At 46.0% G+C, this 13,284-nt stretch overlaps 1 protein-coding gene across 3 annotated transcripts; it reads left to right on the forward strand.

Moving 5' to 3' along the window:
* The first annotated feature begins 640 nt into the window (after positions 1-640).
* On the forward strand, positions 641-12,696 carry im:7151449 (C4b-binding protein alpha chain). Of its 3 annotated transcripts, none has more exons than XM_036531316.1 (12): positions 641-832; positions 1,069-1,254; positions 1,334-1,433; positions 3,916-3,989; positions 4,695-4,880; positions 5,865-6,053; positions 6,947-7,021; positions 7,607-7,657; positions 8,717-8,752; positions 9,271-9,313; positions 10,347-10,407; positions 11,683-12,696. In XM_036531316.1, the coding sequence occupies exons 1-11, from the start codon at positions 751-753 to the stop codon at positions 10,390-10,392; spliced, it is 1,068 nt and encodes a 355-aa protein (XP_036387209.1). In that variant the 5' UTR covers positions 641-750; the 3' UTR covers positions 10,393-10,407; positions 11,683-12,696. The 3 variants fall into 3 exon arrangements, with proteins under 3 accessions (XP_036387209.1, XP_036387208.1, XP_036387210.1); XM_036531315.1 differs by lacking the exon at positions 10,347-10,407 and adding an exon at positions 11,206-11,289; XM_036531317.1 differs by lacking the exon at positions 10,347-10,407.
* The last annotated feature ends 588 nt before the right edge of the window (positions 12,697-13,284 follow it).

Raw genomic sequence — 13,284 nt, forward strand, 5'->3', positions numbered from 1 at the left:
ACCTGTAACACTTGCAGCCAACAGAATACAGCTAGGGGCCAGTGTGCGGGATGATTTTGTGTTTAGATATTTTATTTATTGTACTTGCACTACTTATTTCAAACAGTTGGTGTCAGTATGACAAGAGCACAAATAGGCAGGTGAAACAGGAAATAGGCATGGACAGGTAGAGGGGACTGAAGAAACTAGATATAACACACTGGGCACTGGATTTTCTCTTGCCTAAGTGCGGACTACGTCAAACTGTGAGGTGGTGGTCTTGGCCTTTTGACACTGTAACTTTGAATATACCCAGCTAGAAGGAAAGGGAAACACGCACTTGGGTTTGACTCACTCAACACAGTACAACGACACTACGAGACAAACTTAAGGTCTTTACACATACAGGGCGACGCGAAAAAATCGTAACGACAAATCGCGCTGTATGTGTGAAGAGCTTCAAAGGGCGCGCGCGGTTACCAGGCGACGGCATGTCCACGTGCTGTTCTTTTGTCAGTCGCATTGTATGACGACATCAGGCGCGTTGTAGTGACGCGGCGTTGCGCAGCAGTAACTGTTTTCTCAGGAAGTACACGCCCTGCTGTCGCGGTTTACTTTCGGGAAATAGACAAACAGCCCGCTGCCACCCAACGGATGTTATTTTCGGATCGGGGTCGGAGTCCCTCTTAAGGATCTGGAGTCAGGAGAAGCTGTAGTTAACACTGGTTAAGAGGCAGTGGATCAGAGTGTCTGTCTCGCTGAAAGATTAAAATGCCGTGCTTTGGGGATTCTTGTTGGCGTCTTTCGCCGCAGTTGTTACTTCTGTTCCTTATCTTTCCCGTCGGTGGAAAAGGTGAGATCAGATAAAGCTACAAACGCAGCTGCCTGGCAAATGATATCTAATTTGGCTCAACGGCTACGTCTAATATTAATTTTCATATGCGGGTTAGCTAGTTATGCTAGTTGGCATATCCCTGGTTTAGGTAATTCGCTAGCAGCCGGAGCTAAACCCGCCAGTCAGTCAGCTAGCCTCGGTGCCAGTAAAAAAGCTCCAGTTTTGAGTCCCGTGTCTCCCATTCCTGTCTCCAGCACAGTGTGAAAAACCCACCCTGCCGGCGGGCCTGGGTCTGTCTGAGGAGAGCCTGAGCAGCGACAGCTTCCCCGACGGAAGCACCGCGAAGCTCGTCTGCAGCCTGGGCTACGTGAGGGCGGGCGGCTCCAGCGACATCACCTGCGCAGCTGGGCAGTGGAGCTCACCGAAACTCCTCTGTGAAAGTGAGTTACATTCTCGCCTGTTTAACAATTCACATTTCTCTTATTCAGATGCTTATTTCTTGTCGGTGTTTATTTTCAGAAAAATCATGTGGTTCTCCCGGAGAAATTACTCACGGGAGGTTTGATATGGACGAAGGGATTGATTTTGGCGCAACAGTTCGTGCTTTTTGTGACGAGGGGTGAGTACTAAGGTTCGCTATCCCAGTATAGCTGTGCTAGCTGAACAAGCTGGCTTCCAAGAGAAAACTCCTTCCAGTCAAACGTATTTAGTCTGGTGCCAGAAGTGGCTGGATCGCTCCGTGGTGAGAAGTGAAACATTGTTCTGGCGGTGTGTAGGTTCCTCAGGTTGCGGTTGCTCTCGTCCTCACACGGTCGGGGGCTGGAAGGGTCACGTGGTTTTTTGATGGACATTTACGTTGGCAGCAGCGCGTTTTTCATTTTTAGCATGTGCTCAGGATAATGTACAGAGGCTTTCTCCCCCTAAACTGTCGCTCGCTTAGCTTGTTAAGATAAAATCAGCGAGCACACCTATCACCTAACCCAGGGAAGGTTCTGAGAAGGCGGATTTATTTATTTTTGTCGTTTGATATGCCAGGTAAAACGCCGAGACTTAGAATAAGACTGGAGTAAAAAGCCACGCAGTGCTGAGAGGTCAGTCTGCATAATTACTGGATAAAACACTCGACCGTCCCGTCCGCACCGGGAGGGAGGAGAGCACGGCGGCACACGCCCTTTCGCTGCACACCGAGCTCAGTCCGCCGTTAGCCGCTTAGATCGCCAGAAAAGTTACTCTATCATTATTGTTGTTGTAGCATGTCAGAGTGAGTCATGGCCGTCTGTGGCCGTGCTGGTGCTGCTGTTAGCCTCTGGTTGACGCGTTGACATCGTGGCGCCGGCTCTCTGGCTGAGGCGGGGATGCTTCCCTCATCGGCCGGCCTGTAGCATTCCAGGCGGATCGTTAGCGCTCATGTTCCGTGCCGTTTGACAGAGGCCGGTGTGGATGCCGTGAGAACAGCAGTCGCACTCAGGTCGCTTTGGGCAGGAGTGTGGCATAGCGGGGAAGGAGCAGGGCTCATAACCGAAAGGTTGCTGGTTTGATTCCCCGCTGGGGCACTGCTGCTGTACCCTTAACCCACTTAACCCAAAATAATAAAGTTATGACGGAACAAGATTCCTTGTCTATTCCTGATGTATGAAACATGCAAACGGTGTTTTTGAGCGATTTCTTGTTAGAATTATAATCAGAATGTGTTTCTACTTGTAAATGACGGATTCTTCTGTTATAAAGACTTCTGAAGTGTAGCTGAAGATGATGAGCGGTTTAGTTGTATTTGCGCCCTCTGCTGTGCAGACAATATAATTAAAACAAAACTGTGTAACGTCGGTACAGCACAACATATACAGTAGGTACAGGAACCTTCTGGTTCTCCAGCGTTAAATCCTCTGAAAAGGTAGTGTTCAGATGACTGAATCATCCACATCCATGGTCATACAACAGTGTCCTGAGTTTTTTAGTGACAAGGCCAACCATTTTTAAAAATTTGGCTTCAGATTAGACAGTGAAAGAAATGCAGCAGCTGAGACCGGTGTTGACTGTTTACCCTGCAAACAGAGTTTTGCATGCTGTGTAGTGTAGGCAGTTGGCAGTGTGGTTTGGGGCAGTAGATGACTAAGTGGTTTGACATGCTTCCCCGCTGTTCTGGGAAATTTTGGTCTGAAGTCTCACGGTACTGTACCCTGTCTGGCAGGTATTTTAATGTTTTGTAGCAGCTGAATTTCAGAATTTTCATGATCAGAAGTGAGCATGTCCTGTAAACTGAATTCAAGGTGCCTCAGCTAACTGAGCTCTGGCAGTGTAGCTAAAGGACACACATTTGTGACGGTCCCTGAGCTGCCGACAGAAGAATGAAGACGGATAAATGCCATCCGTGATGTGCCGAGTAGTGTTTAATGGTCCTCTTTTATTTTTGAAGAGTTTTGAGAAGAAAAATTTGTCGAAGGGTTGATTTTAAAATTGACGGCTGTGCTGGTGACTGACAGCTGCTTAATTGACGGTTTGGGTACCAGTGAGCAGCATTTCAGTGTCTGCTCAATGGACACACCCCCCCTCCCAAACATGACAGCATGACCGCATATACATGGCAGTCTCTAGTGTGTGAGCTGATCACTGAACTGTGAAAAAATCACAAAAGGCTGAGAAAAGAGACATATATAAACAGATATGTAGACAGTAGGATTGCATATAGGATTGTGTAAGTTTTTAAGGTGTGCACAATTAACGCTCAAATGTGCGCACCTTTTCATGAGTGCGGTGGCTGGAGAGAAGAGTCACTGAATCATCGGGCGAGACTGTGTCTTGGCAGTGAGGTACTCGCTGTGCAGCTGTTCAGGGAAGAACCTGAGTAGGATCTGCATGCATCAGCGTCTGCGTTTAAAACGACCAAATGTGCAGGAGCCCACACAGGTGTAAGCAGTGTTCCAAAGCCAGGAAACACGTCTGATCAGCCATTTCATTTAATCTCAGTGTGGAAAAACAAAAAAAAAACCTTACATATTCCATATATATATACATGCATATTATACATATGTGTGTGTGTGTGTGTGTGTGTTTGTGTGTGTGTAGTTGTTTTTCATAGCTCACTGCCTTCTCTCTGTGTTCAGCTATGAGCTTGTGGGCCCATCGTACAGACAGTGTTTTGACTTCGGATGGACGAACCGTGTTCCTCTGTGTGAGGGTAAGTGGCGTGTCTGTGTACCTGTGCAGGAATGAGGGGTGAAATATCATTTGGAAAAATACCTTTTATGCACCCAATGCCTTTGAGTCCCCCAGTACAGAATGCAGAAGGTTTTTTTGTTGCTTTGATTTGTACTCCGATGGTCCATCTTATTCAGAATTCAGTGTGCACATGCAGTGCGTATGGTGAAAGTGCAGATCGGGCTGTGCCTCAGTGGGTGCATTGGTGATGTCATCACATCGCTTAATAAGGAAATGGTTCCATGATGTCATGTCTCCTGCGGATTCATGACCTTATAACGGAATGGAGCTTTAACATTCTTTGAATATTTGTGAATATTTCGCAGTATTGGATGATTAGTAAAAACAAACAACTGTGACCTGCAAAGTCTGCAGAAGTTAACTGTTACATTAGCTGACCAAATAATGTAGCTAATTTAATGTTGACTTTAAAGGTCATCTCTACAGTTCATGACGTGTTGATAATCATAGAAGTTCGAATGAGTGGTAGAAAAAGCATGTTTCCCTACCTTCAGCTACAGCATCTGTCCTGCTTACATACAGCAGGTATGCGCTGTCTCCCCTGTGTCCCTGCAAGCCTCCCTGGCTGCTGTGCCAGGCTGAAAGGCCCTCTGCAACAGCGCCTCCCTCAGGCCGCTTCCACACATGCGCATGTCTGAATGTGGCTGGTGTTTGACTCCCTCAGCTGTGCGGTGTGAAGGCCCTCCTGAGATTCCCAATGGAAGGATCCTGAACCCTCCTGAGGCCGGGTTCACGCTCTACAGAGATGTGATAGAGTACGCCTGCAATAAGGGCTACAGCCCCTCGGGCCCGCTGCAGGTGTACTGCGGTGCAGAGAAGACGTACGTGCCTTCACCACCGAGCTGCACAGGTATGCCTTTCCGGGTCTTTCTGCTTCGGCTTTGCTGACGTTAGCCAGTTTACATGCTGAAACAGGAGAGTGAGCTTTTCACTGTCAGGTGGTCTTCCTCATTATCGTGTACATTGTGCAACAGCCCATAATGCACAGAGATGACTTATCCTACACTGGTACACACTGTAAGAACTGAGTCTTATTAAAGAAAGACAGGAATGTCAAGGCATTGTATTGGAAAATAGATGCTGAAACACTTTTCTTTTTTTAGAATATGCTGCAATCTATTTAAAAATTCTTGGATTATAATTGGCCATGTTCAAAAATATGCAGGAGAAACATTTTTGTTATGTTAAAGTTAGCAGTGGATTCAGGTGTAGGATGAAGTGATGTTGTCAGAGAAGGAGGGAGGAGCAACAGAGGTTTCCCTTCAGGAGCTGCAGGCAGGCCTTCGGCCACTGCCCAGACATCTGCTAACAACATGCGAAGAAAATTATGAACATGTTAGTCAGTTATATGAAACCTATTTGGTCAGTTGTGTTTAACAAAAATTATCCAGCTGTAGGTGAAAAGAGGACCCGAAGCCTTTGGGAGCCTGCATGCAGTGTTAGAGGAAATCCTACTGCTGTCAGTGTGGGTCACTTGCTAGTCATTTAGTTTGGCATCATTTTGACGACCTGGTTTAGCTGGTGCAATGATGGCTTCTTGACTACGTTTCACCCTTGGCAAATGTTCTGCTGTTGTTTGTTTTAGTTATTTTTGGTACTGTGTTGTCATGAAGATCAGCGCCTGTTTTTAATCAGTCTGCTTTTAGCTTTAATGCAGCTGTAAGTCCAGCTCATACTCCTGCATTTATACTAGAGCCAGACTATAAACAGCTTACAAATATACTGTCTGTTAGAGATGAGTTCTGAGAGACTCAGCTCTCTGGTCCTGCGATGTTAGGGAGTTTGGTTTGGTGTGTAAAATGCTATTGTAACTGTTTCATTCTCATTCTTGCAGTTGTCTCCTGTCCGGTTCCTAACATTCCCCACGCTGTTCGCAAGGAAGGACCACCTCCGCCCTATTCACCCAAAAACTACGTGGTCTATGCATGTGATCAAGGTTATGACTTTGAGGGCGATAAGGAAAAGAAACTGGTCTGTTTGGACAGTGGCAGTTGGTCACCTAGTGTTCCAGAATGCAAAAAAAGTAAGTTTGGACACAGTAGATGACTTTCTTTTCTAATTTGGATGTTATTCACATCCTTCTGTTTTGAGAGCATTATTTTCTGTTTTTTTATTTTATTTTATTTAACCTTTATTTCACCAGGTTTGTCCCATTGAGATTAAAATCTCTTTTACAAGAGAGACCTGGGCAAGAAAAGCAGCACATCAAGTTTCAGACAAAACAAAAATTACATAAGCATTAAAAATACACAAAAAGACAAAGGACAAGTAGAAAGTGCAAAGTGCTACAAGTGCAAAAGCAATCAATTTTCAGCTAAAAACATTTGCAATTCCCAATAGACTCTGTTTCCCAGCTCTTAACGATAGCTTTAAATTCACTGAGCGTGTTGTTGTTGTTACTCTGAGGATCGCCTCTGTCTCAGCATATCCAGCCCTGTGGCCACAGTGGTGCTGGGGGCTTGCTGAATGTATACAGAGTATAATATTACACTGAAGGTGCAATGGCAGATGTGTTAAGCTGTGACACCTCTCCCAGCAGTACTGCAGGCTGGTATAATATTGAAGTATATAGAGCAAACTGTACTGTCTGAAATAGCTGTTTGTTATTTCATAACAGAATGAAATGTTTGTAAAATGTAACCAACAGATTAATCAGTTAATGAAAAATATATTCCTTTTTGCAATATTCTTCTGCCCGTGGTTAATGTTCCTTTTCCTGCTTTAAATGAATGGGCTAACAGTTAGGTGGATTTACTGTATTTTCCTGTAGATTCAGAGACCACGGTCTGCTCTTATGGATGTTGCACAGTAATTAAAGTTGGGTGTTAATGGACAGACAGTGGACAGAAACTTTATCCAGGGTTTTTTCTTTCTTTTTGTTGTTTTCCAACATCACTGTGTTTCTGTGTTCTGCAGTTGTAGTACCCACAAGAAGTACGACTACCACTGCGTCTACCACTGCGACTACCACTACAACTACCACCGCAAGTGGTAAGTTGCATTTATTTCAACTAATTACTAAAATGATGGGGTTCACAGGCTTGAAATAGGCTTTTGCCTTTTTCAAGGCATGTCTGAATCTGAGTCATACTTTTCGAACCATTGATTTCAGCAGGAAACACGAGGAACTTGGTCAGAATGAGCTTTTTTCCATGCAAACATGAAATATTTTCATTAGAAAATGGATGGGGGACACGTCTAGCCAGTTAGTATCCTCAGATAGAGTGGCAGCAAACTCTGACAGGGATGAGCAGAAGCAGCTTGTCTGTAGACCGTTTTGTATGGAATGTGTCAGTGTAGGAAAAGGGATTTCTGCAAAGCTGCACCAGCTCCAGAGCCTGCCCCCCCCTCACGCTGCAGCTTGGTGGGGGTCTGTGGGTCCACAGGTACGGTGCTGCTGTTTCAGCTCCTACAGAAGGAGTTGCCTTTGTCTCTAAAGATCCCTTTGCATTTTGTAACAGGTTCATGTTTGGAATTTTATCTCACATTTGAAGCCTGTGCCACCAGGCTTCTCACATTACTGACTGTATTTGGTCGCAGTCCTGTAATATGAAGTGCTTTTGCTCTGGTTTGCAGCTGTTCCAGCTACAGAGCCACCACATTCTGGAACTGGACTCTTATCTTACGGTAAGCTACCGCCTATTCTGTGCTGCAGCACTGCTGTCTGGAAATGTGTGCGCTGAAGTTTCGCTTTTGAAATGTTTTTAGTGCACATGTTAGAGACCTTTGAAAGACTGTGACAGGCTTTCTTTGTTCTCATTGGCCCACAACAGGGCACTGTTGACTTGTAAGCTGTAGGGGTAGTCCGATGCATGTAGGCCTGTACCATATATATTTATTTGTTTGCTTTTTTGCACCTGTTTAAATGCAGTATCTTAAAGAACAGGTATTTTGTTAATTTACATGATGAGAATTAAAAAATGAGAATTATAGACAATTTCTGAAAAAAATATAGTTGGCATTATGAAACACTGTTCACCAGCAGTTGACACTGCACTGCTGGTCTTGGTTTTATCATTGAAAGTCAATTATTGCCAGCCAGTGGGCTCACTGACCAGACCTGATACCATGGCAGGGGAAGGCACCCATTGCTGACAGGATGGCTGGCAGTCGCAAATACTATTAATGTTGTAATTAGCATGTTACGGCTACAATTCACTATACATAATATGAACTGAAGTTGTATAAGTGTCTGACTTTGAACGTGTTGAATTATTTGATGGAGTATCTAATTTAAAATTGACTGGAATGTTGAACCAAAGATGCGTGGTTTGAGAAGGTTTGTATCTCATGGGATTGCCTTATCTGTTCGGAGGTTTTCTTCGGTTCCTTCTTAAACTCACCCTGTAGTCTGTCTGGGAAGTCACATGATCAGTGACCTCAGCAGGGCGTGTGCCAGCCCGCCAGGTGTTCTGCCAGGTCCCGGCAGGCAGCTGTTTCTGAAGAGCGGGGCCTCTCTGGGCTCCTGTGTATGGCGGCCTGGAAGCATGGGACGCTCGCGGAAAGAGTGTAAACCTCAGAGTGGGGAAAGCTGTCTACCTCTCTACTGTAGACACGCATGGCTGTCACAGGCTGTCACATGTTTAGGCATAATTTGTCCCTGTGTTGTGTAATGTATTCTATATCATGATCTTTTAAAAACTTTTTAATTGATTTCCTGTAATATGAAAATCATGTGTTTTTCAGGCTTAGGTTTTGGGATACCTATACTCCTATTGATGGGTAAGTATCTGCCCAAACCTCAGGAACATTAACATTAAGCAGCTCTGAGCTGGAGCAGAGGCACTTGGCCTGGGCCCCTTTTTCACCGTACTTTGTATGCAAGGATACTGTTCAGTGGGATGAACCACGACTGCAACAGCACACCTGAAATTAAGATTGCAAAGAAACGAAAGGGTTTACGCTTCGGCTGCCCTGTTTATATACTGACACACAGACACATATGTGTAAACACTGCCCTCAGTGTCTGTTCATACTGAAAAACTGTGTAAATGGGTTGGTTAAACAAATGAATGGGTCCTGATTTCTGGGATGGAGTTAACAATATGACTTTGCTCTGTGCAACCTTATTAAGATTAAACTATCACTTTTTCGCTGCTTATCAAATTTTCAAAGCAGAAAAATGGCCCAGAATGTACATTTTTCTGTGAAATATTTTTTTCCTCTTTAGTCAAGTCTGAAAAGTTATGAAGAGCACGGCACGTGACTGTATGTGTGTTGTGGGTTTGCTTGTTCTCTAGTTGCTGTAGCCGCGTGTTGCCTGATGAAAGAGAAGAAGAAGGGGTGAGCACATTCTGTTTAGCCGCCACAGGGCTGTGTGCTTGCACATATCTCCTTCCTCTGGCTGCTTCATGTCTCTCTCCACATGCTTGTGTGAACGCGTGTGCTTGTGTGTATTTCTGTTTCTGTGTGTATGTCTTGGTCAAGCATCTCGGCCTAATTAAATAGCAGAGCTGATCCTTTTTTTCCTTCTCACCCTAACCCTAAATCCCTCTCACCTCTCATTAATGAACATGAAATAATAAAAGTCACACTGCCAGTATAACTGGCACTTTTACTGAATAAATAAATAAGTGTGCAGGGAAATTTAAAACTTAAAACGTAACTCGCATTTTGGAGGTGTTTTGGTTGTGAGTAATGTCAGTCAGTGGGCGTATCTGGCTTTTGCTGTTTTAGTGGAATATTAATAGCTGCTCGGGTTAAGTGGCTTGCTGAAGCACACAGTGAATCTGTGTCGGGCTGCTGCATCACTGGGGTCGCGGTGGTGGCTCTCCTCTCCCACAGCCGCTGTGCTGTGCAGGGATCCCCTCAGTCACCCGCATGCGGTCTGTGACCCTGCTGCAGCCGTGTGGTAGTCACCCGTATGCGGTCTGTGACCCTGCTGCAGCCGTGTGGTAGTCACCCGTATGCGGTCTGTGACCCTGCTGCAGTCGTGTGGTAGTCACCCGTATGCGGTCTGTGACCCTGCTGCAGCCGTGTGGCAGTCACCCGCATGCGGTCTGTGACCCTGCTGCAGCCTTGTGGCAGGCACCCGCATGCGGTCTGTGACCCTGCTGCAGCCTTGTGGCAGGCACCCGCATGCGGCTGTGACCCTGCTGCAGCCTTGTGGCAGGCACCCGCATGCGGTCTGTGACCCTGCTGTTTCTGCCTGGGGTGGCGTGGGCTGGTGAGGGGGGCTTGTGGGACATGAGCGGTTTGGAGGAGGGTATCTGGCACTTGGGGGCATGGCTGTCAGCCCTCTCCACCTCCATCTTTGGCCCTCCCTCCGTGATTACAGTTAATTGACACTGGCTTGCATCTCTCCCCTGGGCTGCAGACGAAAGCCGGCCAACGTAGATGCTGAAGAGACAGAGAAATTGTAGCACGCTGTCAGCATGGTAAGAAGCGCCAGCGCCTGCCCTCTGACTCTCCTCCCTCCCAGAATGAGACTCGCAGTCCTGCGCGTTAATGGGCAAACCGGAGGAAGTTCTGCATGTTCCATGGTTTAAGAGTACTTGGATTTCCTCAAGAATTGAGAGCACTTGAAGTAGTTTGTTTTTCCCCTAAATTGGACCTCCGGTTTCAATCACTGCAGATGCTTTGCTGATGTTCCTTTTGTCTGTGTGTGATTGTAAACTTTACCTGGCACGTCAGCAATGGTAGACTCTTGGAAGACTGTAGCTGCCCCAAATTAAACTCACTAATGCCTTATAGGACATGATCTCAGGCACACAGGCACAAGTAATCCAGCCAAGTGAAAGACTTTGAGAAAATGCGTTGCCAATGAAAGTTTAAATTAAATTGAGGCGGTGATTTGAAACAGATGAATGACCTCGCGCGGAGCGGCGTGTGCCAGTATGGGAGTCCGGACAGAAGCTCCAGCTGAGCGTTTTTATCGTTTTTAAGGCGTCCCGCACGCTTCCAGCACCATGGTCCTCCGCGTTCAGAAAGCGGTCACATTACGGTTGGCAAGCAGTCAGCATGACCAGCTAAGCGACGGGAGAACGTTGATGATGATGATTTCATCTGCTTTCAGCACTGAGCAGCTGACTAACGCCACCGTTTCCTGTGCTTCAAACACCTCATCATGTACCTGTGTGTCAGCACACTCGCTTCATGTACTGTCAGCGTAGCAGTGAACCCTAGGAGCTAATGACACTACTGACAATATATCCTTGTTTGAACACACTGTACAGCCACTACACCACAGGTGAATGTGCCCTGGACCCTACTGACACCCAAGAAATGATAAGCTCAAAAAAATCCAATGCCTGCTGAAGGTATCTCCTGATTCTTCAATCTTCTGTTGTTTAGCTGATTGGTTAGAATCTGTTCACAGCCTGCTGCTGCAGCTCTCCTGTTAAATACACACTGCACGGCAGCATGGCCAGTTTAATGAAGCTGGACTCTAGACTCTAGACTGTCCATGGTGTAAGTAATTACATTTTTATTAAAGCTAGACTCTGATCACACACATGCTGAATCAGATTTCTGTGATATTGAAGATAAAATTTTTTTATCCATGCTAAATTATGGACTGTATTCATTTTTGTCAAAGTAAGGATTTGAATTGTGATGTTATACAGCTGTTGTTTGTTGGGTGTATGTCGGACTGTATGGGGGCAGTGCTGTGAACCCGGCAGTGCGTAACGCTCTGTGTGTTTCTGTTCCAGCGCGAAGAGCCTTAATCGGACTGTTCCTGTACATTAGAGTGCCTGTCCCGATGTCCTCCCTCAGGGGCGATGATTCTGCGCTTCTTTCCAACCCGTCTGCCACACTGGCCACCTCTGGCTCAGCAGTCTGCTGTGGAACACCAGGTGGCTCAGAACATATGCAAATAATATGTGTTTATGTAAAGGAAGACTTTTTCCCCCTGTCTAATCTAAAAATGCTCCTGCAGCCAAGTATTGAAATATCCCACTGCAGCACGTACAGAGAGAGCAGCCGTGAAAGACTGCTTCTGCTGGGGCGAGAGGCTGCTGAGGGCCGGGAGCCCCTGAGTCTCGCTTGGCGTTTCCTGTAAGCTTTGCATGTTTCTGAAGCCTGGCTGATGTCCATAAGTAAAGGGAACAAAGGCGCCTTTTGCTGAGGTTTTGGATTTGCACTCTCCCTGTTATATATGCTGCAGTAGTGCGGGGATCTCAGAACACTCAGAAGAACTTCTTTTAAATACTTGTGCTGTTGTGTATATTTTGCCATCAAATTCCCTCCAGCCTTTGACGTTCATTAGCCTCTGTTACTAGTCCTTGCCTCTGACATGAAGGTTTTCTTTTTGTGTATATATCTTAGAAAAATAGTTCATTGCACTTACTGGTTTGCTTTTTAAAATGTAAAAACATGTTTTGTTTAAATTGATCATAACGTAAAAGATCACTTTCAGATAAACGTGAGATGTATTTTGTTAACTTGCCTCAAATTTCTGTTAGTGGTCTTTGACCAGTGAATGTAAATTTATTCATAAGCAGAATGAATTTATTTTTCAATAAAGAGTTCTTTGAAGGGTGGCCTTGAAAAATAGACACTTGAGTCATATCCAGAGTAATGGAAAGTGGGTGTGAAGTTTGGCTCTGCATTGCATACACAGCCTGGCTGAACTGCATGAGGAAGCAGGATTTTTACATGGATCTGAAGCTGTGCCTGTGCAGCCCTGTGCAGCCCTGTGCAGCCCTGTGCAGCCCTGTGCAGCCCTGTGCAGCCCTGTGCCTCTGATGGGAATCATGGGGCTTACAGTCCCTGCCATGTCTGTTCATCTGTGATTGGCTCCAGTATGTCACATGGTCGTATAGACCAATCAGACTAGATTGTTGTGTGCAGGAAAGAAAACTTGCCAGAAAGCCCTGCACACAGAGGAAGAGCGTGTGCTGTGTGTGTGCCTCCCGCAGCCTCTGCCGCAGCGAGCAGCGTGCTGTGCATTCGCAAGGCCTTCCTCGTGCTGGGACAAGAGCCCGGTGCAAATCCCCAGGCTGATTAACTGAAGCTGATCTGGCTGTACCCCCCGAGCCACACGCCTTTCCCTAACCTAATTCCTGAACTTTGGACTCTGCTTGTTCTGAGGACAGTTTGAATTGTGTTGTTTAAGTTGGTTATAGTGTGGCTGTGTGTGTGCATTAATCTGGGAGATTTATTGATTGTAACTCTGGCTAATCTGCTGTTGTTCAATGCCAAAATGATGCAGAAGAAACAGTCCTGCAGGGCTGTGTATGTGCGGGTGTGTGCGGGTGTGTGCCGGTCGTGGCTCGCGTGTGGCGGGTGTGGCGGGTGAGATTCTGTGCCGC

This window comes from Megalops cyprinoides, chromosome 6 (genome assembly GCF_013368585.1).
Source record: "Megalops cyprinoides isolate fMegCyp1 chromosome 6, fMegCyp1.pri, whole genome shotgun sequence".
Lineage (NCBI taxonomy): Eukaryota > Metazoa > Chordata > Actinopteri > Elopiformes > Megalopidae > Megalops > Megalops cyprinoides.